At 39.1% G+C, this 24,215-nt stretch overlaps 3 protein-coding genes across 7 annotated transcripts; 1 reads left to right on the top strand and 2 right to left on the bottom strand.

Annotated features, from left to right (window-relative positions):
* Positions 1-181: 181 nt before the first annotated feature.
* Positions 182-14,244, bottom strand: LOC136428121 (soluble lamin-associated protein of 75 kDa-like). Of its 3 annotated transcripts, none has more exons than XM_066417419.1 (14): positions 14,025-14,244; positions 11,470-11,600; positions 7,499-7,598; positions 6,793-6,878; positions 6,311-6,485; positions 5,889-6,068; positions 5,221-5,384; positions 4,413-4,748; positions 3,807-4,134; positions 3,259-3,686; positions 2,980-3,064; positions 2,664-2,834; positions 2,038-2,252; positions 182-1,560 (listed from the first exon to the last, which is right to left on the bottom strand). In XM_066417419.1, exons 1-14 carry the CDS (start codon positions 14,047-14,049, stop codon positions 1,555-1,557), a joined length of 2,430 nt encoding a protein of 809 aa, XP_066273516.1. In that variant the 5' UTR covers positions 14,050-14,244; the 3' UTR covers positions 182-1,554. The 3 variants fall into 3 exon arrangements, with proteins under 3 accessions (XP_066273516.1, XP_066273517.1, XP_066273515.1); XM_066417420.1 differs by lacking the exon at positions 14,025-14,244 and adding an exon at positions 12,680-12,814 and having other exon boundaries at positions 2,038-2,249; XM_066417418.1 differs by lacking the exon at positions 14,025-14,244 and adding an exon at positions 12,680-12,810.
* An 81-nt stretch (positions 14,245-14,325) lies between these two features.
* Positions 14,326-18,425, top strand: LOC136428128 (pyroglutamyl-peptidase 1-like). The gene is made up of 5 exons (XM_066417431.1): positions 14,326-14,488; positions 14,759-14,811; positions 15,328-15,444; positions 15,716-15,951; positions 17,179-18,425. The coding sequence occupies exons 1-5, from the start codon at positions 14,464-14,466 to the stop codon at positions 17,381-17,383; spliced, it is 636 nt and encodes a 211-aa protein (XP_066273528.1). The 5' UTR covers positions 14,326-14,463; the 3' UTR covers positions 17,384-18,425.
* A 1,629-nt stretch (positions 18,426-20,054) lies between these two features.
* Positions 20,055-24,183, bottom strand: LOC136428125 (thioredoxin domain-containing protein 5-like). Of its 3 annotated transcripts, XM_066417425.1 has the most exons (10): positions 23,653-24,183; positions 23,226-23,316; positions 22,886-22,944; positions 22,431-22,530; positions 22,071-22,259; positions 21,698-21,784; positions 21,344-21,469; positions 20,990-21,072; positions 20,422-20,554; positions 20,055-20,233 (listed from the first exon to the last, which is right to left on the bottom strand). In XM_066417425.1, exons 1-10 carry the CDS (start codon positions 23,823-23,825, stop codon positions 20,093-20,095), a joined length of 1,182 nt encoding a protein of 393 aa, XP_066273522.1. In that variant the 5' UTR covers positions 23,826-24,183; the 3' UTR covers positions 20,055-20,092. The 3 variants fall into 3 exon arrangements, with proteins under 3 accessions (XP_066273522.1, XP_066273523.1, XP_066273524.1); XM_066417426.1 differs by lacking the exon at positions 21,344-21,469; XM_066417427.1 differs by lacking the exon at positions 22,071-22,259.
* Between the last annotated feature and the right edge of the window lie 32 nt (positions 24,184-24,215).

Raw genomic sequence — 24,215 nt, 5'->3', positions numbered from 1 at the left:
TTGCACTCTGTATAATTATTAATAACATGCTGCTCTCAATCTGTAAGTAGTACAGTCATTGTCCTTGCAATCTACGGGCCAAATTGCTTCTGTAATGATAGTACAATTGGAGAATGAAAATCTTAAGTGATGACCATAAAATGTCAGTTTCAACTGTTCTTAGCAAAAAGAACTCAAGCTATTAAAGTTTATCAAGTGTTTAATATTCAATGGAGGTTAATACAAAACTTCAACCTAACCCAAAAAGACATCGTCTTAGTATACTTTGTACTTTCAAATGGAAGACTTGTGAACATGAAAAATAGGCAAAAGCTATATAAATGGTATGTAGTAATTATAAACAACGTACATAGTAAACAACATGCAAACAAAATATGAAATGATAAGTCTGACTAGAAGTGTCTTTAAGATGGTACCTACATGACTTTGTATAAACACAAACTTTCAATGATATATTTGTGCATGCACATTTATAAAACACTTCTGGATTCTATTTGTCTTAGACATACTTTGTCCAGATCTAACATCAATAGAAGAAAACATAAATGCAACGATATTTCAGATTTTATGTATCATAAGTAATAGTCATGCATTCTACCTTGCTAACAGGACTTTGCAAGTACAACATGGAAACTTACCCTACTTACTCTCAGTTACTGAACATAATGGCCTAGAAACAAGCAACTATTTGGACCCTGGTCAAAACAATTTGCAAAAATTAAAACGGTACCATCTACGTATAAAGGGATATGATAAATAGGATCCTTTGTTTTTATTGAATTAAATGCTAAAAAATATGCAGAAAAACCAAAGTGTAACAAAACACTACAAGTTGAAAGCTTACCTTTACTCTTCACAAGAATTGTCCATACATCTTCCTGTTATGTATTTCTCATTTAACTGACAGATATTTGATGGTAAATATCTCTGCTCAACAAACAAAGCTTCTAATGTTGGCACAGGCTAATTTTACCAGACTCACAAGCTTTTTTCTATGTACACAGCTACCTACTGAGGTTAATAGTACACACCTTTTTATCTTAGGTGAGAAAATACTGCCAGTAATGATAGGAAGTCATACATTGATTCACATACAATATTACTTTATAACTCTAGATACTCATCTTCTCTACCAGGATAAAGTCATCCTTTTGGCATCTATTTATAATTTGCTCCCAAAGGTTACATCCCTAAAAGAGGGGTACAAAACCACTGAGGACATTTTATGTTCATTCAAATTTTTGGCCTGCAAGGGATATCAAACACAATCATATATTGCATCATTGTTTGTCATGTTACATTTCTAAAACCCTGGGACTGAAACTAGAAAAAGACCTTGAAATTGAAATTGGCCGATTGCATTTCCTTAATTCTTATGCACATGATTTCTCCAGAACTCCATGTACCTGGCCATAGTCAGATCTCCTGTTTGAGGTTGGGTAGTTAAGAACTCTTCTGTGGGAATGAAGTTGACACTGAAAAACTGGACACGTGGAATTCTTTGTGTGTGAAGTTCTTGGCTCAGTGAGAGGTCCATGAAATACAGATCTGCTATCACACCTGGAAAACAAACATTTTTAGTTGTACAAATATTGTATAAGCATACTAACATACACAAACTCATTATTGAAGGTGTGACAAGCCTCTGCCTAACACAAAATGACAATGAACAGTTGACATGAATAAGAACCTTTGAAGCAAGGAAATGCAAAGCTAAATCACAGACACCTAGTAGCAAGCGTCCTGTGGTTAGTGACCCTGCCTCTGGACCAATAAGCCGTGAGTTCCAATCCCGGCCGTGTTGCTCACCCAACATGTATGCTACTGGAAAGGATTGCAGTCCTTAGGATGGGACGTTGAGCCTTAGTCCACTGGTCATTGTACTTCTTGAATGAGCTAGGGGAATTTCCCCAGTGCAATGAACCTTTAAATACTGTACTGTACAGTGTCAGACTCTGTTTTCTCTGTCACGACCAGTCGAAGAATAGCTCATTCAGTGAGCTAAACTGGTTCGAGATCACCTTCACTTCCACCTACCTTTCTTCTCTTGGACACCCTGGGACTTGGCACATTCTCCTCATCTTCTCTGACCTTGGATCTCCTCTTTCTGCCCTTCCCTCGTGGGGTTCTTCTTGGAGGTTTCTTCAGCTCTTCTGTCTCTTCATCTTGAGAGCTGTCTCCCGTGTCCTGCTCCTTGCCAGTGGAAAGTTCCTCATCGGTCGTGTTCTCCTTGTCAAACATCTCGTTCTCTTCTTTTGGGAATAGAAATTTCAGAACATTAACAATTTAGCTTTTGACAAAGTATGTAAGCCTTACAGTTACACACAACAAAAAGTTAACTCCTTTTGGGGAGCTTTCGAGATGCACTGAGTGTCTCTTCTTCAACACAATAAGTCAGATCTCGCCTTTGAGTTCTCCTTGTCATATGACTGATGATTTTGCCAAGACAAGAGACATGACAAGAGACAATTATATACAGGCTTAAGATAGTGACGTCTAGTGAAATTGACAGTTTTGCTCCCTGACGTGATATTTTGATCATAAATGGACCATCTGAAATCTTTGATCACAAATCAATATTCCAATAGACTGAGGACAAAAACTGTGGACAAACTTGCCAAAAAGAAATCACAGCTACCAGTGTTTTTAATTGACGTACTGACCTGTTTCTTGGGATGTCTTTGTCTCTCTTGCATTCTTCCTTGGCCTTCCTCTGCCTCGTTTCTGCTTGACTTCCTCCACATCCTCCTGAGAGCTGTCTGCACTCTCCTGGTCCTTACTTCCCGATGCTTCATTCTCCTTACAGACCAGAGGTTCTGTAGGGAGTTCCTGTACTACTCAGGCATGAAACAACATCTTCAGTGACCATACACAAAAGTACATGTAGTTGTATCAGGTAAGCAGATATTGTTTGTGGTATCCATTAACTTATACAAAATGGAGCATTATTCAGCGCATAATAACAAGACGTAACCAAACCTTGAGTCCCTTCCTGTGATGTGCTGGCGTCTTCTGACAGGTCTGGCTTCTCAGAAACATTTCCCTCTGCTGCTGTTTCAGGTTCCTGTTCAGCACATAAAACAGGTAAAAGGTATTGTGTATGTATGTTACAATGTCTGTACATGTACAGATTATTCTAACAGCTGTTTACATAAGAATATGACCAGCTGTATTGCAAAGACGAAAACTTGTAGAAAGAGCCTCCTGCTGTTCTGTTTCATATGATAGATTAAAGTAACAACAGGAAAATTCTAGTACCTGTGACACCTCCTCAGTCTTCTCTTCTGCATAAGTCTCTTCAGCCTCTACTGTAGTGTCATTATACTGAATAGGCTCTTCCTCCACTTCTGCTGGAGGTGCTTCTGGCTCTCCAAGTGTAACAACTTCCTCTGCTTTAGTAGTCTGTTCAGCAGCTTCTCTCTCCTGCTCTGGATCGTCCTGTTTGGTTGTAAGATCATCAGTGGCTGCATCTTCTACTGGTGACTCTGTAGTTTTACATCCCTCTTCAACAACAGAGGCCTCAGGTCCAGCTTCCTCTACAGGGGAGCTCGCATCCGGATCTTCACCAGCCTTGTCTGCTGCATCATCATCTTTATCGGTGACTTCTGTTTCTAGCTCATTTTCAACGAGTTCTTGTTCCTCTGTTTGCTGAAGCTCTGCATCAGCTTCCTCCAGTTTTTCCTCATCTAAGACAAAAACAAGGTTCACTAGTAGACAAGCAAAACTAACAACAGAACATGCTTACTGGCATAGTTGTGGTAAAAAAGTTTGACAAGTAAGAAAAGGAGACTTTGTCTACCCCTTACCTCCCTCTACTGTTACTTCAGCAGCATTTGCATCATCCTTGGTCTCATTTTCAACAGCAGCAGCAGCATCTTCAGTTCCTGACGTGTCCATCCCATCTACATTCACTTCCAGTACCTCAGGAGCATCTTCTTGTTTCTCCTCCTCTTCTTCCTCTCCACTGATTGCCTCTGAAACATTTTCCTTCTCAACCTGTTCCTCTTCAACCTGTTCCTCTTCTCCTTCTGCCTCCTCAGATGTGACTGCATCCTCCTCAGGTATCTGCTCCTCAACCCCCTCCTCCTTAGCAGCCTCTTCTAAAACAACTTCTTCATCTGCAGTGTCTTCCTCCTGGCAAATACGCAAAATTTTCAAAGCGTCAGTAAATATTCCCCATATGGAAGCATTAATCTTTGACCAGTGCCGTACCTTCCTATCAAGGCTACACAAAATGGGCTGCAGTTGCGATAGATATCTATTTTTCATCTCAGCAAAATGAATGTGAATGTTATGATGCATACTGTCTGAATATGTATTTCACATATGAATATTCAAAAACAGAAGAAAATTTTTTTTAGCCACTCCCAATGTTACAGTTTAGTTTCAAATTAGATTGATGCTTCATTAACCTGTATTTCCTCAGGGTGTTCTTCATCTTTCTCTTCCTCCTCCTGTTCGTTCTTATCAGGAACCACTTCTTCCTCCTCCTCCTCCTCTTGGCTCTCCATCTCTTCCTCACCCATATCATCCCCGGCAGCCTCAGGTACTTCCTTCTCTTCATCCTCTGTTTGATCTTCCTCTTGTTGGTCCTCAGCTTTCTCCTCCATCATTGTATCCTCCTCCTGGCTTCCCTCTGCTTGTTCAGGTTCAGTGACCACTTCATCTGCTGGAGCACAGACAGAGTCTTCAGCAGACTCCTCCACCTCCATGGAGTTCTCATCACTGCTGCCCATGTCACCATTCACCTGGAAACATATGTCATGCATTGATGAAGATTAGACATCCTGGTAATACGATATGCAAAGTAACAGTTACTCAAGCAACTGCCATAATAAACGCGTGGTCAGATGTTTCAGACACCATCCGCATGGATTCAGAGCTTTGGTTTAAAGCCTGGTAACTCCAGTTTCTTGTCCAGGCACTGACAAAAGACAGCAAGTGCTGTCTGAAACATCTGTTTTCAAATTTTATCCAGTTGCTTGAGTAACTGTTACTCTGCGTATACAATGTCACGTAACTTCAAGATCAATGCTCTTTATTGCAATATTTGCACATCCATTGCCAAAATCTTTTTTGTCTAACTATATTGTTTAGCAGAAATAACTGCACTACATGAAAAGTTTCATTTCATCTTTGTTAGCAGCTAATAAATGACACAAAACTTGGCAATACACAAGGAAAGCTTATTCAGTAATTTTGATGAAGGAAGAACAGTACAGGGGTTGTAAGGCTGATTTTGGCCTCGACTGCCTGGGCGATGGCCTTCTTCTCCCCGTGCAGCTGTAGCCAGATGTTGGCCCTCTGAATCTCATCCCCAGGTGCCAGGCACTCCCACAGGTAATCTCTGTCCTCCACGTGGCTCTGCAGGTATTTGTAGCACACTAAAGAAAAACAAATGTCAAATAAATTATTTTGAATGCAAAAAGCAATGACAGTAACTCCATTGCTGTGTCTTTCTCTGAAATTGAAGTACCCACACCCACATAGAAACAGGCGACTCAGGTTTGCAGGGCACAGCTTCAGGAACAGCAAAAAAGTGGTGTCCAGCTAAGTGCTCAGGATACCTTGGCACAGAAAGAGAAAGCCAGCCTCTCACTTTCATAGATGTACTACAGAAGGACACTGGCCTACCTTCTGAGTCCTTGAAGAAGGCAATGGAAGACAGAGGATTCTGGGCTGACAGAGTGGTTTGAGTGGTGGAGGATGTCTGGCACTCGATATAAGACAAGTAAGTCACACCCACATACATTTGTTTATGCAAAGGAATACACATGACTCGACATGCCAAGGCTCAACATATAAACATCATGATGAATCACTACGGAATTAATTATGCCCCAGAAATTAATTTAGATGTAGTATGCTGGATCATAAGCCACCATTACCTGCATACATGGAGTCAGACATGGGGTAGCTGAAGCCAATATTGCCCTCTAAGTGACTCTCCAGTATGTCTTCCAGCAGCTGCAAACCGTAACCCTGGTTACGGTGGGACTTCCTGATGAAGATGGTATCGATCAAGTCTAGCCCATACACTTTGCTCAGAAAGGTGGAACATAATGTGCCTGCAAATGAGACAGAAATATTGAGCATTCATTTATACTTATTAATTTGCCAGACATTATATGAAATGCTAATTTCTAACATAACCCTAACTATAGCCTTATCATGAGATTCATTACTAAGGGAGGTTGTGCTTACGCATCTGATTATGTGACATATTGTTTAAACATGACATGATGTATTTGATACCTAACGTCTAATGTTACATGGCCAAGTGCAGTCAAAGTTCAGGTGTAATGCCTACCTTTCAGTTTGACTGTGTAAAAGCCAACAGCTTTTCCATCCACCCACAACAATTTGGCTGTCTCCTTAGTGGAGTGTGTGAGGAAGGGGCTGTCTGTCTGGCTATCCATGTCACAGCACCGGTACACAATCCGGTTCAGCACAAAGAGAGCAAGGCGCTCCCCCAGGGTCTCAACCTGTGATGAGGTCATGAGATTATACAGGAAACTGATCAGCACAAAATCTGGTTTGTCACAAAGTGAGTGCACTCTCTAGTACAATTATTGTCATAACAACATGCATGACTCGTAATACAAATATAAACATGCATGCATAGGTTTGGAATTGTCACTGCAGTCAAACCTGCCTGAGCGACCAACTCTTCAAGTCAACCAACTGGCTAAGAGGACAGCTTTTTCTCGGTCTCAAAAATTTTCCCCATAGACACAAGCGTGTAACGTTATGTACATGTATCTAATATCTAATTGCATAAACTTGCTATACCTTTTGAAAGCCCTGTCTGCTTGAGTCCCTTGATGTGAGAAGTTCCTCCACGGTCCACCACTCGCCAGCAACATGCATGCCCACAACTGAATGAATACAGATATGGATGATGAACTATTGTCAGTCAACTAAAGGTAGTTTAAAAGTCTAATAACTTCCATATACAGGGTGAAAAAGGAAAAAAATGTAAAATGTAAAGACAGGGATAGAAACAACAGGCAATAAACTGGGTAATGGGTGTTAGTGAGGAGACAACAACTTAAAGTTAAAGGCATACAAAATGTCTCAATGTGCAAGACACTGCAAGTCAAAATGGTGACCCATGCAGTCTACCTCTATGTTGTGTGTTACAGACTGTATGTAATAGCTCTAGTCAGTAAAGTACACATATGGTCTGCAAATAACATACTCATTGTATATGTTCTTTCTCCTGATAGCCCTGAAAAATAATACTAAGCATAAGCAAGTCCAAGCAGAATGGTATGGCAGCAGGTATTAATAGCATAAGTTCTTTGTTCCTATTGAAATAGTTGCACCATGAATATATTAAATCAAAGCTGACTGTTTCTTTCCTATATGTTAGCAGAGTGGTAGAGATGCATTTTCTATGTCCTATTAATCTTAAGTCATCTTTTTCTTCTGTTTAGTTTATTTATTGGAAAAGTGACCATACAGTAGCTCTACTAGCTTTGTCTTTGTGACTTACAGGGAAAGTGGCATTTTCCGCAGTACAAGGATGGCACACTGTAGTCACTGCCACTACTGAAAATGGTCTGGACACTCACTGTGGCACGGGTGGCTGCAACCTAGCACAGACAAAAATTTGCATATAGCATAAAATGCAATTATGACTACGGTAATATTGCCAATGTACTAAATTATTCAGCACCAGAAACAGTTGGATCAGAATTTTATTCAGCACTAGGGATAGGGGAACAGTAGATCTAGCATGTCATTCAGTACCAGGGACAGGGAAAACAGTAGCTCTAGAATGCCATCCAGTATCACAGGCAGCCCTAGAATATCTTTCAGCACCAAGGACAGGGACAACAAAAGCTATAGAATGTCATTGTCATTGTTATTCAGCACTAGGGATAGGGGCTACAGTAGATCTAGAATGTTATTCAACACCAGGGACAGGGGCAATGGTAGATCTAGAATGTCATTCAGGGACACAGAGTTAATAGTAGATCTAGAATGTTATTCAGCATCAGGGACATGGTCAATATTACATGTAGATCTAGTAGAATGCTATTGAGCACCAACGACAGGGGCAACAGTAGATCTAGAATGTTATTCAACACCAGGGACAGGGGTAATGGTAGATTTAGAATATTGTTTAGCAACAGAGACAGGGCAACAGTAGATCTAGACTGCCACCAGTCAATCTAGAATGTCATTCAGCACTAGGGACAGAGCTAACAGTAGATCTAGAATGTCATTCAGCACTAGGGACAGAGCTAACAGTAGATCTAGAATGTCATTCAGCACAAGGGACAGGGGTAGCAGTAGATTTTAAATTTATTCAACACCAGGGACAGGGGCAACAGTAGATCAAGAATGTCATTCAGCACAAGGGACAGGTGTAACAGTAGATTTTAAATCTATTCAACACCAGGGACAGGGGCAACAGTAGATCAAGAATGACATTCAGCACAAGGGATGTACAGTAACAGTAGATTGTGAATGTTATTCAACACCAGGGATACACGGTGGTCAAATTCGTGCTCAGAAACTCCCATGTCCAGCCGAATTTGAATGATGTTCCACAATGTTAGAAGTGACATAATTCGATCCGAATGTGCGTTCGATTTGGGGTCACCTGCGGTCATTGCATGTTTTAACTGTTAATGTGCGGTCAGGACCCTTTCCCCGCATCAGGAGAAAAACTTTTTTGCGTTTTGGCGCCTTCACGCCGAAACGCAATGTCTTGGCTCTTACCTTCGATGCATGCATGCATGTTGTTTGGTTCAACACTGTGTCGCACACCATATGACCTTATATGGCAATACGTTCCAAAATTCTTGTATAGCCGTTGCCTTATATGACAAGGGAGCAAGAAAAGGCAGACAGGCTTGATTTGCATGACACATAGGAGGGCGACCGCATGTAACTGCTACAACTGTTCGGAAATATCATTGCATTGTGGTTTCGGACTTTGATATCCTGAAAAATGACCATATTACATCTATACCACAAGATTGCAGAAGGAAAAAAATGATTTCGTCAAGAAAACGACCAAAAATCGACATAAATGATACCATGTAGTGAGGTTAAACCATTATGTACAGAGCCGCATACTCCACACTACAACACAGCTCAACTGGTAACGTCGTAGTACTTCGGATCCAGAGGATCCGGGATCGAGTCCATGCATGGATTTTTTTGTCTTTTTAGATATAAAATATCAAAAATATATATTGATATTATATTAATCTATCAATATCATATTTATAAATATCTTTTTTTTATTTTTTTTTATTAATAAATAAATAAATATTTTATATTTGTTATTTTTAAATATTCATTTAATATAAACAAGGCCTATGTCTTATGAACAGGACTTCATAGATTCCAAACCTGGCATTCGAATTTTTCTGTTCATTGTAATGGAAAATACCGTGCAGCGGCTCCTATGCGCAGTAAGATGATTCTTGCAAAACACTCGCCACTAAACTTCTATTCCCGATGTAAACAGAGGCTCTTGATGTTGTTTGCAAAACAGCGATCCTTTGTTACAGTAGCAAATGCTCCATTGTTCAGTATCGACTTCATTCAGACAACACGGACGTGGAAAGTGACGCCGCTCGGCACAAAAACATGGGAATTTTCATGAATTTTAGCAAAATTATCCAGGAAAATAAGGAAGAAATGTTGTAAATGCGGAAACCAGAATAATAGGGATGAGGTAGCTGTTAATTGGTTTAAACACTTGTTTGACATTTGGTAGTCATTTTAGATAGAACCTTAGCTATGAACTTCTATTTCACTTAATTACCATAGTGCTGATGATTCAATGGTGCTTTTTCAAATTGTATGTTTTATTGCGTGCTATGTACATAATTACATTGATAGCTTTTAAAATGAGCCTATTGTACATTTTAGAAATAAGTACAAGTTGTAGGCCAAGACCAGCTTTTTCAAAAGCACTTAAGTTAAGTGCCGTAACTTCAAAATTGCTTTCCCCAATCTGCCTTTCTCTATTAAAACAGTACTCCTTTCCCAAAATGACAATTTTTCTTATAGACTCAACAGCCCTTGAGTGACTTTCTCTGGCAGATTTTACTTCAAGAAAAGGGAAAAGACAATTCACACTCATAAACGTAGCCAAAACGCCAGCTTTTTTGAAAAGCACTTGTTTCACAAATTTTACCAGTTTTCTGGAGAGTAAATCTATGCTGGCACTTTGTTGAGGACATCTAACATGTAACAAAGCTACTAGCGTCATTTTTGCTGACCTTGAATATCAGAAGGATTGTTTACGTCGGTGTCAATTACCCCCTCCCCTATCTGTGTTGCATGACATGGGTTCAAACATCATAAAGGATCAGCTTCAAAAAGCATCCACCTTACTTCATTAACGGCTCAAAATGACGGTAACGGTTTTCCCGCGATTTCTGTTTTGGGGACTTTTGAAAAATGATGAGTGCGAAAAATGTTTAAAAATGTCATCTTTTCACAGATTTGTCGATATCAACTATACTTAAAATCAGAAATCAAAAAATCCCAAATGCGGAAAGTTTTGTTTTGTTCCTAGTTGACGAAAAATATGAAAATCAGAGATTTTCCTTGACATTTGGTGCCAGTCCTTTACGATGTTTGCCTGCAAAAATGTTCTCCCCAGAACTTAGAAATAATCGGGTTTAACAGCAAAATCTAGAAAAAATAGCCATTCAGCGCAAAAGGACAACATTCAAATTTTGTAAAATCGCTAATTTTGTTTTATTTTGAAAAGATTTTCCCGTCCCCACTATTTAGTTTATTCATATATGTTTTACCATTATCCAGAATGTTGCCTCGTGTAACCTGATACATTGTCGAACACGCGTAGCAACGGGAAAGAATAACCCAGCGACAGACCACCGTGACAGGGGCAATGGTAGATCTAAAATGTCATTCAGCACCAGGGACAGGGGTAATGGTAGATCTAGAATGTCATTCAGCACCAGGGACAGGGGCAACAGTAGATCTAGAATGCCATTCAGTACCAGGGACAGAGGCAACAGTAGGTCTAGAATGCCATTCACCACCAGGGACAGGGGTAACAGTAGGTCTAGAATGTCCTTCGTACCAGGGACAGGGACAACTGTAGGTCTGGAATGCCATTCAGCACCAGGGACAGGGACAATGGTACCTCTAAAATGCCATTGAAGGATACGAACAACAGTAGCTCTAGAAGGTAATTCAGCACCAGGGACAAGGATAACAGTAGCTCTACAACGTCATTCAGGGACAGGAATAACTGTAGCTCTAGAATATCATTCAAGGACAGGGATAACAGTAGCTATAGAATGTCTTTCATCACCAAGGACAGAGTAGGTAGGAGATGGTTGGTTTAGAATGTCATTATCTGTCTCATTTGAATGTTCTGACTGACACACAATCCATCCCTGATATTAGAATGAAATGATTAGTTCCCTGACTGTAGTGAGTGTTCTATCATGAAATGACAGTTACCTGTCCAATACATTTACTGCACTGCAGGATGTCTGCCTCCTTCCCATTGTAGCTCAGACTTGCAATGAAGTCTGCTGCCTCCCCTTTCTCAGGAACGGTGGACGATGTCAGGATATCAATTGGAAACAGACCTGGGTAAAACAAATAAATGTTACTCTATCATTTCAGTTTCATAAAGACAGATACACATACACAATTCTGTTCACAAACACAAGTGCTAGAGCAATATTTTCAAATCATCGAATTGCTAACTTGTTTCAGTTATGTTAGAACCATCAACAGCAAATCCACAACAGAACAAGGAGATTGCAGCTAAAAAACTGGCCAAAACATGACTAGCTAAGTCTGTTTTCAGCTGTGTACTTTCTAATGATATGTATTTCATCATACAGCCAAATAAAGCCATAAATCTTCTGAATTACTGTAGAAACAGCTGAGAGTTCAATAAATCTTGCCTCATAAAAGCTGACAGAAAGCACACCTGCTAGCTAACTGTGTTAATGGAAGTTAAAATAAACATGACCCACATTCAAAACCATAGTACAGTATTTTAGGTGATTGACCCCATTGTGGGGAATGTTGACATAGTTTGGACTCATACTGCCTAGCAATCTATACCAAACTGATATGCACACATTAAAAGTGATTCATTTAGAATCTTCGCTAATGTTATTCAAATCCCACTCGAAAACAAACATGTTACCAAAACGACTAAAACAAACAGAACAACCATGCAGTGGTGTTATGGTCCATAAACAGCCTAGTCATGCGAAATTCCTCTTGGAAATACGACCTTCCTAACCCTTCCTTGTTTAGCTTGGAATACAGGCCTTCTATTTCTGGTCAAAGCATAGAGTATATGTCCAGATATTTTCTTTGGTGACTTAACATTCATGGGAACTAATAACTCAACAGGAAATAGACATACGTTTGGTTTTTGAATCACATAGATGTGTCTGTAAAACATCCTAGAAACAACAGTCTTTCAAATAGTTATTAACTATTCAGAGAATATGTTTTTCAACAAGACATCACAATAAACATTGTCAGTTTATCACATACAATCTAAAATACAAATGGACTGCAAATGACTTGGCATGACACACTTTCTTGAGCCTATGTTTCTCCCTTGTCTGGCAAGTAAATGGAGAATTGAAGAACAATGGGTAATGGGTAATGTTAGAAATATCATTATGGAAAGCTACATTACCTGGGGTGCCTCCATTCTGAACAACCATGATTCCCAGATGCTGTTTTTCAAAAACACAGAGCCTTCAAAATTTTTGAAAACACTTTTGTACAGATGGAAGTGCTTTAGACATGTGTGCACGCCTGCACCGTGAGACTCTATGCTGCTTGTATGCTGCTCTTGCTGTACACAAAGCGTCAGGCCAAGTATATACATGGCCTACATACATAATGTGCCTTGTACACAAAACTGGGTCAGACATGTGGATGTCTGCCTGAGGGAGGTCAAAGCTAGGACATACCTCAAACTTGCAGTTTCCCTTCTGCAAAACAATTTGAATGCAAAATGGTAATATTGCATTGGCATTAGCCTGACTTGAGCAGTTGATGATATGTCAAAGAAAATGAGGCAATTGATAATCTTGTATGGCCTGTTTGCTGCTATTTATCTTGTGCAGGGGCTGATCTCTCAAAGGGGTAATGTTACAAGCCTTGAGGACATGTCTGTCTGATGAATTACCATCTGTTAGCCTTCTACAATTCTTTCAACTGAAGTCTCTGAGTGGACTGTTTGATTTCAAATGTATCAAGAACTTTTAAAGTTACCATCAAGTCATGTGCATTATGATAATGAAAATTTACTATCACGAAATAAGCAAAGTCCAGTTTTCATTTTTGATAAAAATTTTAGTTTTCTTGCATATTGAACAGAGAAAAGTGCTCTATCAATATTGATGTATTTAACGCCTACTGATTTTAGAAGAACACAGGTTTGACCAATCACAAGATCCCATTTTATTTACTTCAGATTATTAGCTATGGTGATAAGTAAAAAATAAACACCACAAGAACCCTGTCTGACATCGGATGGATGGTCCCTAAGTCACAACAGACTTCTGGTAGACAAGAACTGTAGTCATCCACGCCCTTTCATGTCATATTGCCTATTGGGGAATGTGCCAGGGCTGACAGGTTGTGCAGAGGGCAATGACCTCTAGTAAAGAAGTCGGTCACCTGACAGGTGATAGGATAACATGATCATCATATAATGTGTGCTTTCCATTTTTCCCATGAACGAATGGAGGATATATGTCATTCATAAATGGCGTTTTCTTAAAACGGAACCGGATGAAACCAGTCCTATGCCATGAAAACATGAACTTTCCACTCCCATCCCATGTGAACATGTTAAAGTCCCCTTCCCTCCCCTCCAATCACTAGACTGCAATTTCAATAAATCCTTGTCGGTTTCTGATGTTTTTCGTCAAAAGAAACGGTAGACAATCAATTGTAAGCATCCAATTGTGAAGAACATGGTTTGTCGCAAATTTCTGCTCTTGTTTTGTACAACCAAAACATAACGTTACCTCGAACACTGCCCGGCTTCGCCATATCAACGTCTGTCAAAATGCATTTTGGGAGAGTCTATCTTGCGCTTTCCTCCCCCTGGAAAGCATGCATATTTTCCATTTTTCCTCAGTTTGCCCTGAAATAACATCTCATGTTATTCTTAGAGTAGAAAACCCACTGGGATAACATTTCCAGGGAATTCTGTGGACCCTGGTCGTGACAATGTTTACTAAGTCTGGCTTGGAGGGAGGGTAAGCGTCAGACAGAACAGCAAGTTCACGCGAGATTTACGCGCGAGGCATTACGAGAGTTGTGAGAATACACTTCCGGGTTCCGAAGTCAGCTGAGAGCTCATGAGAGTTGGCAACACAACATCAAAATTTACAAGTGAAAAACAGCTGCTGCTGCAAGCTCAACAACAATCGGTTTTATCCGTGCCCTTCTGCCAACGGTAGAATGCTGCCCATAGTCTTTGTAACAGGTAAATATGCTGTTCTCCTTGGAAATAGAAATATTTCCTTTTATACTTCCTCATCTCACTGGGTGATGGCAACTTTGTTCCTGGCTCATTTATAACTTTTTGTAACGTTTCAGGTATTGCCCATAGTGTGAGCGAGGTTGTTTCACTACAGTTCTAGGATGAGCTAAACGTGTACTGTATAAACCTTAAAATGTCCAAAATCACCCTTGTCAGTAGTCTTATACAACTTTATGATATGTTAGATCCTTAGTGTTGACACTCTTCCTTCAGGTTTTGGACCTTTTGGAGATCATGAGGTTAATGCCAGCTGGGTGTCCGTTCAGGTAAGGTCAGTTTGATATTTTCGCAACAGACAAATTGCATTTCTGCCGACTGCTCTAATGTCCATTTGATTTAGAAAGTAGCATTTATGGAAACATATCTATGACAAACCCCACCTGGCAACCACCTGTTGCTGAAACCATATTACCAAGCTGTAGCCTATAAAGAGAGAGAGAGCCTATAAAACTTGAGTCTCTTTGTTAGAAAGTACTACTGCAATGCCTGAAAGTTTTTATATCCAACACCAACTATTTGGTTGTTGTTCCTGTGAAAGTTTATGGTATTCCGAGCCAAAGGGTGAATTTCTAATTGAGAAACAGCCAGTTCACTTTGGATTGAACGCTATGTATAAGGAAAAAAGCTGCAAGTTTTTGTTGAGTAGAGTTGATGAATAACCCTATGTTGAAGTCAAGTATTCTGTCATGTTCTAATTTCTACTGAGAAACAGTTATCATACAAGAATGGTTGTAAAATCTAGGTGATATCAAAAACCCACCTCGTGAATTTTTTTTTTGCAGGAAATGGCAAAGATGGGTCTGGGAGAGGATGTTGACCTCAGAGTTGAAGAGCTGCCAGTAGAGTATAAAGCAGTGAAACAAACAGTACCAACAATATGGAAGAAGTACAAACCTAAGGTGTGGCACGAGAAGTTCCCTTTTAACTCACTATAATTATCATGGTGTTATGTGTGATAAGAAGGAAATAGCACAACTTTCTTAAAGGATACATAGTACAGTGTGAGTTTATAAGTCTGGTTGTAAAGGTGATATCAGACAATTGCAAGTGAAGTGTTTCTTTGAGTTTGAAGAAGACAATTTTTGTTAAATGTCAATGATAACATTGCCATTCTTGTTTGTCTTTATGTTGGTACAGTCTCTAAAATTATCTTATTTCCGTGCCACACAGCTGATGGTGCACGTTGGTGTCTCTGGTCTTGCCAGGAACATCACCCTGGAGCAGGTAGCCCACAACTCAGGTTACGAGAGACTGGATGTCCAATGTAAGTGTCCAGACTCTAAGAGCTGTGTGGATGATGGAGATGATACCCTAGTGTCCCTCCTGGACATGGAGGACATCTGTACCAGAGTGAACCAGACAGACACAGAGGGGACCCCTGTGGTGGCCTCTTATGATGCTGGCAGGTAGGTAGTCAAACACAAATACAGTGGCTTGATATCTTTTGACTTAAAACATTGAATGAGACACTCTAGCCTGGTATCCAAACCTATCATAGCTAGCAAGTCTTGGCCAGCTATGACAGGTTTAGATACCAGGTTGTCTTGACTTAGCGCATCGGCTTTTTAGCGAATGCCCACAAACGCCCACTCTGGCGAAGTCCGCGCTGCACGAATCTAATTTTTTTTGCTTGGAATATGTTCAGGTTGTGCTCCCATTAATTGATCCTGAGTTTCAAGTCAATCCATCGATCCGAAGTTAAATAAAGCGAACTTGAAGATTCTTACCTGGCTTTTTAGCGAATGCCCAGCAAAAAAGGCTTTTTAGCGAATGCCCAATATATATGCCAAAATATCGGCCATCGTGACACGGGCGCTAAATTTAACACCATAAACATGTTCAACAAGTTGTCCCCTGAATGTGTACTCAGTTTCCGTGCTGTACACGCCTGTAAAGTCACTTTATTTTACGAAATACACGGCGCGGGAATCCACGGCCCCGGACGTAAAAATCCAATATGGCGGCTCATTTGCATATTTGGGACAGGTTACCAGCGGCCTCTACCCCGGATACGTGCCGCGGGCCGCGCCGTGTATTTCGTAAAATAAAGTGACTTTACAGGCGTGTACAGCACGGAAACTGAGTACACATTCAGGGGACAACTTGTTGAACATGTTTATGGTGTTAGATTTAGCGCCCGTGTCACGATGGCCGATATTTTGGCTGATATAGTGGGCATTCGCTAAAAAGCCATTTTTTGCTGGGCATTCGCTAAAAAGCCAGGTAAGAATCTTCAAGTTCGCTTTATTTAACTTCGGATCGATGGATTGACTTGAAACTCAGGATTAATTAATGGGAGTACAACCTGAACATATTCCGAGCAAAAAAAGATAGATTCGTGCAGCGCGGACTTCGCCAGAGTGGGCGTTTGTGGGCATTCGCTAAAAGCCTGTCCCCTTGACTTAGTACTTATGTCGGATGCCATTCTTCCTCTGAAACCAGGTTAAGAGTATTTTAATATTAGTCTGGATAGCCTATGGTTAAGTGAGAGTCATATACAAGACTGAGATAGAGCATGAATGCTGGTCAATATGGTGAGAATATTTTCAAAGCAGGAAATATTGTATTTATCAAAAAGGCATGAATAAGATTTTTCTTGTGTGAAGTTACTGATGCATGGTTGTCTCTCCCAGGTACCTGTGTGACTTTTCCTACTACACTTCCTTACACTGCGGTTCAGGGAATGCAGCCTTCATACATGTGCCACCTCTCGACAAGCCTTTCTCTGCACAAGTGCTTGGATCAACATTAAGGGAAATCATCTTAACCATGCTGAAATGTCTCAAGGAGAAAGAGCAAGGGGAAGTTGTTGATCTCTCCTTGCAAAATCACTGTTGACAACAGACTTGATAGTTTGAAGCCTTAATTAGAAACTTTTCCATTGGCATTGTGTTGGTGTGCAATGGTGTCTTGCAGTTTGATGTGTATTTTAATCTCAAAGTGCTCTTGTTTTTCTACCTCTTTAAGGCTCTAGTATTTTAGAATCTGAGAAGGGGGCAAGGATTTTCTCCAATGTATTAAATGTTGTTGACCTGTTGCTTGTTGCAAATGTCTTGAAAGATAGTTTCTGTGCTGCTTTCCCTTCTCTAAACATCTAAAACGGAATTGCTGTTACTCTACTACAAATGTAGTAGAATATCTTTTAATTCAGACCAATATCCCAGAATAGCTATATGAATAGCAATACTGTGTACACTGTTTTCAAAGGCCTTTGAATGTGTTTCTTTTCTTCCAAAAGTTACCTGTTTCCTGATTTATATGGTTGTGATAAAGCTACTGGTAATACCATCTTCAAAAATTGGTATATATGTATGGGTTTAATATCTTGAGAAACAGGGCCCACTGTTTCACTTTTTTCTGTCTATTTCAGTTTTAAGTTCTATAGATTGATGCAACTGTTAGTATTTTTCAATTCTACATTTGATTTTTAAAACACCAAAGAAAAATTATTACTAAGGACAGAATCTGATCCTTTACAGAACTGCCTTTACTAGATGTGCTCCTCATATGTCTGTCCAAGCTCCAAGTAAGTGGCTGATTAAAGTATGCAATGATCAGTTGTAGATAGTAAATGTTGGTACAGGGAACAATGGACTTAAAAGAACAGGTGATGAATGAAAAGTTGCAACTTTTACCAACAACTGCCTCCGGTCCTTGCCTTATATAGCCATGTGTCTATTTTGTGCTGTGCAAATAGGGTTGATCACTATGGAGTCATTCTCAAGTTTTTTGGTTAAAGGGACAAATGTGTTAAATACTTATTATATAGTAATTACTGTCTACATACTACAGCCTACAAATGATTGTGTAAGTGGCATATCATACTTTGATTGTTACTGTGACCTTAAGGTCTGTGCCAAAGATGAGCTGGTGTGCTATTCCTAAGACAAGTTGTGATATCATGCAGACTGGGTTGTATCTAGATAGCATCAGAGTCAGATAATTGACTATCTGTTGCTGTAATGTTCATGGTGTACTGTGTGACATTCTTGAGGCTTTATTAATTTCTACATGTATTATCCAACTTGACATGCTGTTTTCCTAATATTCTTTGTCCTGATGATATAAAAGAAATTAAACAAGAGCTTTTAAAAAAAGCTGGCGTTTCGGCTACGTTTATAAGTGTGAATTGTCTTTTCCCTTTACTTGAAGTAAAATCTGCCAGAGGAAGTCACTCAAGGGCTGTTCAGTCTATAAGAAAAATTGTCATTTTGGGAAATGAGTACTGTTTTAATAGAGAAAGGCAGATTGGGGAAAGCAATTTTGAAGTTACGTCACTTAACTTAAGTGCTTTTGAAAAAGCTGGTCTTGGCCTACAACTTGTACTTATTTGTAAAATGTATAATAGGCTCATGATAAAAGCTATCAATGTAATTATGTACATGGCACGCAATAAAACATAAAATTTGAAAAAGCACCATTGAATCATCAGCACTATGGTAATTAAGTGAAATAGAAGTTCATAACAGCTAAGGTTCTATCTAAAATGACTACCAAATGTCAAACAAATCAACAGCTACCTCATCCATATTATTCTGGTTTCCGCATTTACAACATTTCTTCCTTATTTTCCTGGGTAATTTTGCTAAAATTCATGAAAATTCCCATAGTTTTGTGCCGAGGGGCGCCACTTTCCACGTCCGTGTTGTCTGAATGAAGTCGATACTGAACAATGGAGCATTTGCTACTGTAACAAAGAATCGCTGTTTTGCAAACAACATCAAGAGCCTCTGTTTACATCGGGGATAGAAGTTTAGTGGCGAGTGTTTTGCAAGAATCATCTTACCGCGCATAGGAGCCGCTGCACGGTATTTTCCATTACAATGAACAGAAAAATTCGAATGCCGGGTTTGGAATCTATGAAGTCCTGTTCATAAGACAAAGGCCTTGTATATATTAAATGAATATTTAAAAATAACAAATATAAAATATTTCTTTATTTATTAATGAAAAAAAATGATATTCATAAATATGATATTGATAGATTAATATAATATCAATATATATTTTTGATATTCAATATCTAAAAAGAAAAAGAAATCCATGCACGGAGACGAACCCGGATCTTCTGGGTCCGAAGCGCTTCGCGTTGCCAGATCGGCCAAGCTGCGGTATGTAACTAATCACACTGGACGTAATGCTATAACCTTACTATATGGTATCATTTATGCCGATTTTTGGTCGTTTTCTTGACGAAATCATTTTTTTTCTTCTGCAATCTTGTGGAATAGATGTAATATGGTCATTTTTCAGGATATCAAAGTCCGAAACCACAATGCAATGATATTTCCGAACAGTTGTAGCAGTTACATGCGGTCGCCGTCCTGTGTCACATGCAAATCTGCGCCGTCCTGTGTCACATGCAAATCTGCGACACAGTGTTGAACCAAGCTTCCCTGGTCCCTGGTCCTTGCTTGAAGCCTCCTTGCTTGAAGGTAAAAGCCAGGAGAATGCGTTTCGGCGCGCATGCGCCGAAACACAAAAAATTCAAGATAATGACAACAGGAGATGACCTAATGATGTCATCATTGATTACTACTCTATGCATTACAGGTCATCATGAACATGTAGACTTGTTGCTACAAAGTTGTGCATGGAGTCCACAGTCCACTCAAAATTCTCGTCGCCACCAAACTCCCCTATGTGCCTCCCATTCTTAAACAGGATGAGTGTGGGGTAGTCTGTTATCTGGAGAACAAGCAAGATGGGGAATTCTCATTTTGTTGAACAGCTTGTTGAATAGCTACACAAAGCAATAAACATCTCTATAATAGTATTTACTATAATAAGTCGAACAGTATGGATCACTAACATTTTAATTGAAGTTGACTAAAAAATCATCACAATGTGATTTTGGGAATTAAATCACTGCCAACCTTCTGGTCCTGACAAATGTTGTTGTTCCCCTGTGCTGTACAGTCTATTTTGGCAATCTGAACATGAGGACGCTTTGGAAACTTGAAGGACAAAGCATCCCATGCAGGAAGCAATGTCTTACAGTGGTCACACCTGGATGCAATGTTTCATGACATGAATGGTAACATCATGATTGTAAAACAAGAAATCTGCCAACCATCATCGTAGCTATGAAACACACAAGTAGTTATTTCACAATATGGTGTATGTATTTGATACATCATTTGGTGATTCAACAGGATAATGAATGTCTTTGTGGATCATGTTCCTTATTGACGTCTTCAAACACGAGCAACTAAGAGTGGTGTGTTACCCCAAAGGGTGCTTATATCAGCTATACAGATACAAAAGTTACTGAAATTGAGTTTGTGCAGTAATGTGTTGTCAACCTCAGATTGCTTCATCTACAAACATTCCAATCTATCCGTACTGTCTGACAAAATACCAATTTCAAGGCTGCCTGTCAGTGTAGCATGCCTGACAACCATGCAGACTGAAGTCATACAACTCACTCAAAATTTCACTTACCATGGAGCATAGAACTGAACAAAAGTCATCCCCTTCCTGATCACAGAGTGGAAATTGTCTTTGGTAAGGGTCACCACTTTAGTCTGAGAGAGGAACACAGTACAAACGTGTGGATAACTGGGAAATGTTCACATGTTATACATCATATCAATGCTGCATCTGTCAGTTTTGATGCTCCATGTACATGTACATTAGTTGTTCACTATTGAAAATTCCTACCTTTTGAAAGTTTGATACAATGAATGGCTTAATTCAAGTGAAGTGTGATTTGTGTCTGTCCCACCATGCATTAACTAACGTTACTAGCAACACTGAATTATCAATTTGTTTAGTCTCGAAAGTTAAATTGTGTACCTCTAATTTAGGTTTTCCCTCTGATGGGTTTCCAGTCATCTCCCAATAGCTGATGGTTTCTTCCAATTTCTCAGATAGATAACTTTCCAAGTCTGCATGGCTTTGTTCCCCTAGGTGCTTGTCCACCTGACAAATTATTCCAAATAATATTTGGCACTACTGCCACATAAATGGAAATGGACTGGTATGAATTAAAAACAATACCCAGTACAACTATAAATAAGTCAATATCAACATGAGTTTTCTTTTCCTGAGCTCTTTTTTTTCAGGGAAAGAATCAGAAAATTTTTTTAATTACCCATATTCTATGCACTTGTGGAGAATAACATGCACTCACATAACATACAGACTTACTTCCTTTCCATCCCTGAAAAGTGTAAGAGTTGGGAATTTGTCCACATCATATTTCTTGCAAAGCACATTGTACTCCACACAGTCGACCTATGGGAAATACACAATACATGATCACTTTTTATGTAATCAACATTAACTCTAACTTCAAAATAAAATGTGATAGTAATAAACAGTACAACACATCCATGATATACTGACACACTCTCGTTTTTTACTTAGAAACTTCTTTGTTTTGTGAAGAGAATTTGCAGGTGAGATTGACTATCTGTAATCATGTTAAAACAAATTGAAAACTGCAGCAGACTAGTAAAATAAGAATACTTTGTCAACATGAAATATTCAACATCATAAAAGTATATAATGTAACATTAACCTCTGCAATGGTTAGATGTTTTTCATGTCTAAATGTGTGAGCCAGCTTAACCCATGCTGGTGCAATTTTCTTGCAGTGTCCACACCATGGTGCAAAGAACTTGACAAAGTGCAGGCCCCCTTGGATGTGCCGGGTGAAGTTTGATGATGTAAGTGTGTACACAGTTCTTTCAACTTCAGGGGTAGTTTTCTTCTTAACAAATATACAATGTATCAATCTCCTGCAAATACCAGGGTATACTCAATTTCTCAGAACACATCAAATTCCTGTTGCAGTATAGACATTGCAGTTGAAGTGCAATGTTTATCAAAATGAATGACTTATAGATTAGTAAATAAATAGATACAAGTAGTGGATTACCACAGGAGGCACCATGCCTGAGATGTAGCTCTTAAATGCTTCTACAGTCCTCTCTCCATTGTACCGATGGGTGTCTGCTCCATGGCGGTACATTTTGAAACTGTTGCAGAGAACAAAATATCAGTTGCTTTAATAACAACATACACACTAGAAATCTGGTGACAAAGGTCTACTATATAATAATTACCGAGTACTATCCTTAAGTAATATCATTAAGCACAGTCAAATCAACCTCTTGTTGAGCATTCATTCTAACATTAACAATTTTCACAATACAATTGATCTTTTAACATGCTAATTTCGTGATATATATTTTAAAAACTTGGTAACATACGTTGGGAATACACGGATTCCCTGACTTGAGCATTCATTCTAACATTAACAATTTTCACAATACAATTGATCTTTTAACATGCTAATTTCGTGATATATATTTTAAAAACTTGGTAACATACGTTGGGAATACACGGATTCCCTGCTTCTCACAAATGGCTATTTCTGCACTACAGTCCACCTAAAAAAAGACATGTATTAGTCATTTTGAGCAATATTATGTTTTCAGCTATTAACAAGCACATAACAAGTATCAAGTGCTACCATATAGATTTCATGTCCTGTAAGTTACAAGCAGCATATAATTCTAAAATTCTAATAAACCAAAAAAAAGCTATACAGCAAGACAATCTTTTAAATTTCTCCATTGACTTTCTAAGTTAAAAGTTATTAAGATACATCTTTGTAACTTCAAGTTCAAATGTTTATCATATGCTGCATTTGTATCGTTCATACACATACCTTAGCCAGGATAACTTGAGGTGTTTTCATTGTGTTGTACTTGTCTGCAACCTCGTCAAAGTTTGGCATCATGGCTGTACACTGTTCACACCTGTAAAAGAACTTTTGCTAGTAACTGGAAGAATGTATTGATATTACTGCACTAATTTCCTTTATGTCTCACAAGGTGTTGACGTGTATGTACTGGGCAAGCTATGCTGTGTGCAGTTGAGATTAAAGTACCAATTGATAAAGGAAGTTTATTGTCATCCTGTATCCACAGAAAAGGATTATGAAAGGTTTGATTAGCCAAAATTAAGTACCAGCTTAAGCTTGTCAAAGATACCAAAATTCCAATCATTTTTTATGCATGTATGCATACACCTGCAAAGACTTCACTCAAAAGGAACATTTTGCAGCCAACATTACATGTACATATTGTACTCACCCTGGTGTGAAAAACATGACAAAGTGCGGAGTCATCTGCATTGCTTCCTCAAAGTCGTGCCTGTAGTACCATGGACGTGGGAGGAGGTGCCTGTACTCCTGTGTCCCAACTGTCACCACACAGATGACAGCAAGAAGGATGTATACCATCTTGCATGTCTTGCAGTGGTCCATATTTAGACAGAAGTGTGTTGTTCTACCAAGGAGGTTTTATATAAAACCTCCTTCGTTCTACTCAGTAGACACATACACTGTTTATGGAGCACCATTTACATTAAGATTTAATCCGTTTTGATCTAGGCAACCAATGAAAAGAGCCCACATGCAAGTTGGTAACCTTCCCATATTTGTTGAATATTTCATAATGAAAATTTCTCATCAACTTCGGAATCCTTTGATGACCATCACCATGATGCCAGTGTGACCAATAATGCAAATGTCCCTGTTTATGACATAGTACATGTAGTCTGTTTATGCAATAAAAATCCTCTACATTGTACTCAGTAGTTTGGGTATGTTGATGCTGTTTTCTAAATTTAATATATGTCTTTAAGAAGCACTTTC

Source organism: Branchiostoma lanceolatum, chromosome 2 (assembly GCF_035083965.1).
Source record: "Branchiostoma lanceolatum isolate klBraLanc5 chromosome 2, klBraLanc5.hap2, whole genome shotgun sequence".
Lineage (NCBI taxonomy): Eukaryota > Metazoa > Chordata > Leptocardii > Amphioxiformes > Branchiostomatidae > Branchiostoma > Branchiostoma lanceolatum.
Note: the sequence above shows the minus strand (reverse complement) of the source record. Positions and strands in the feature narration are given on the sequence as shown.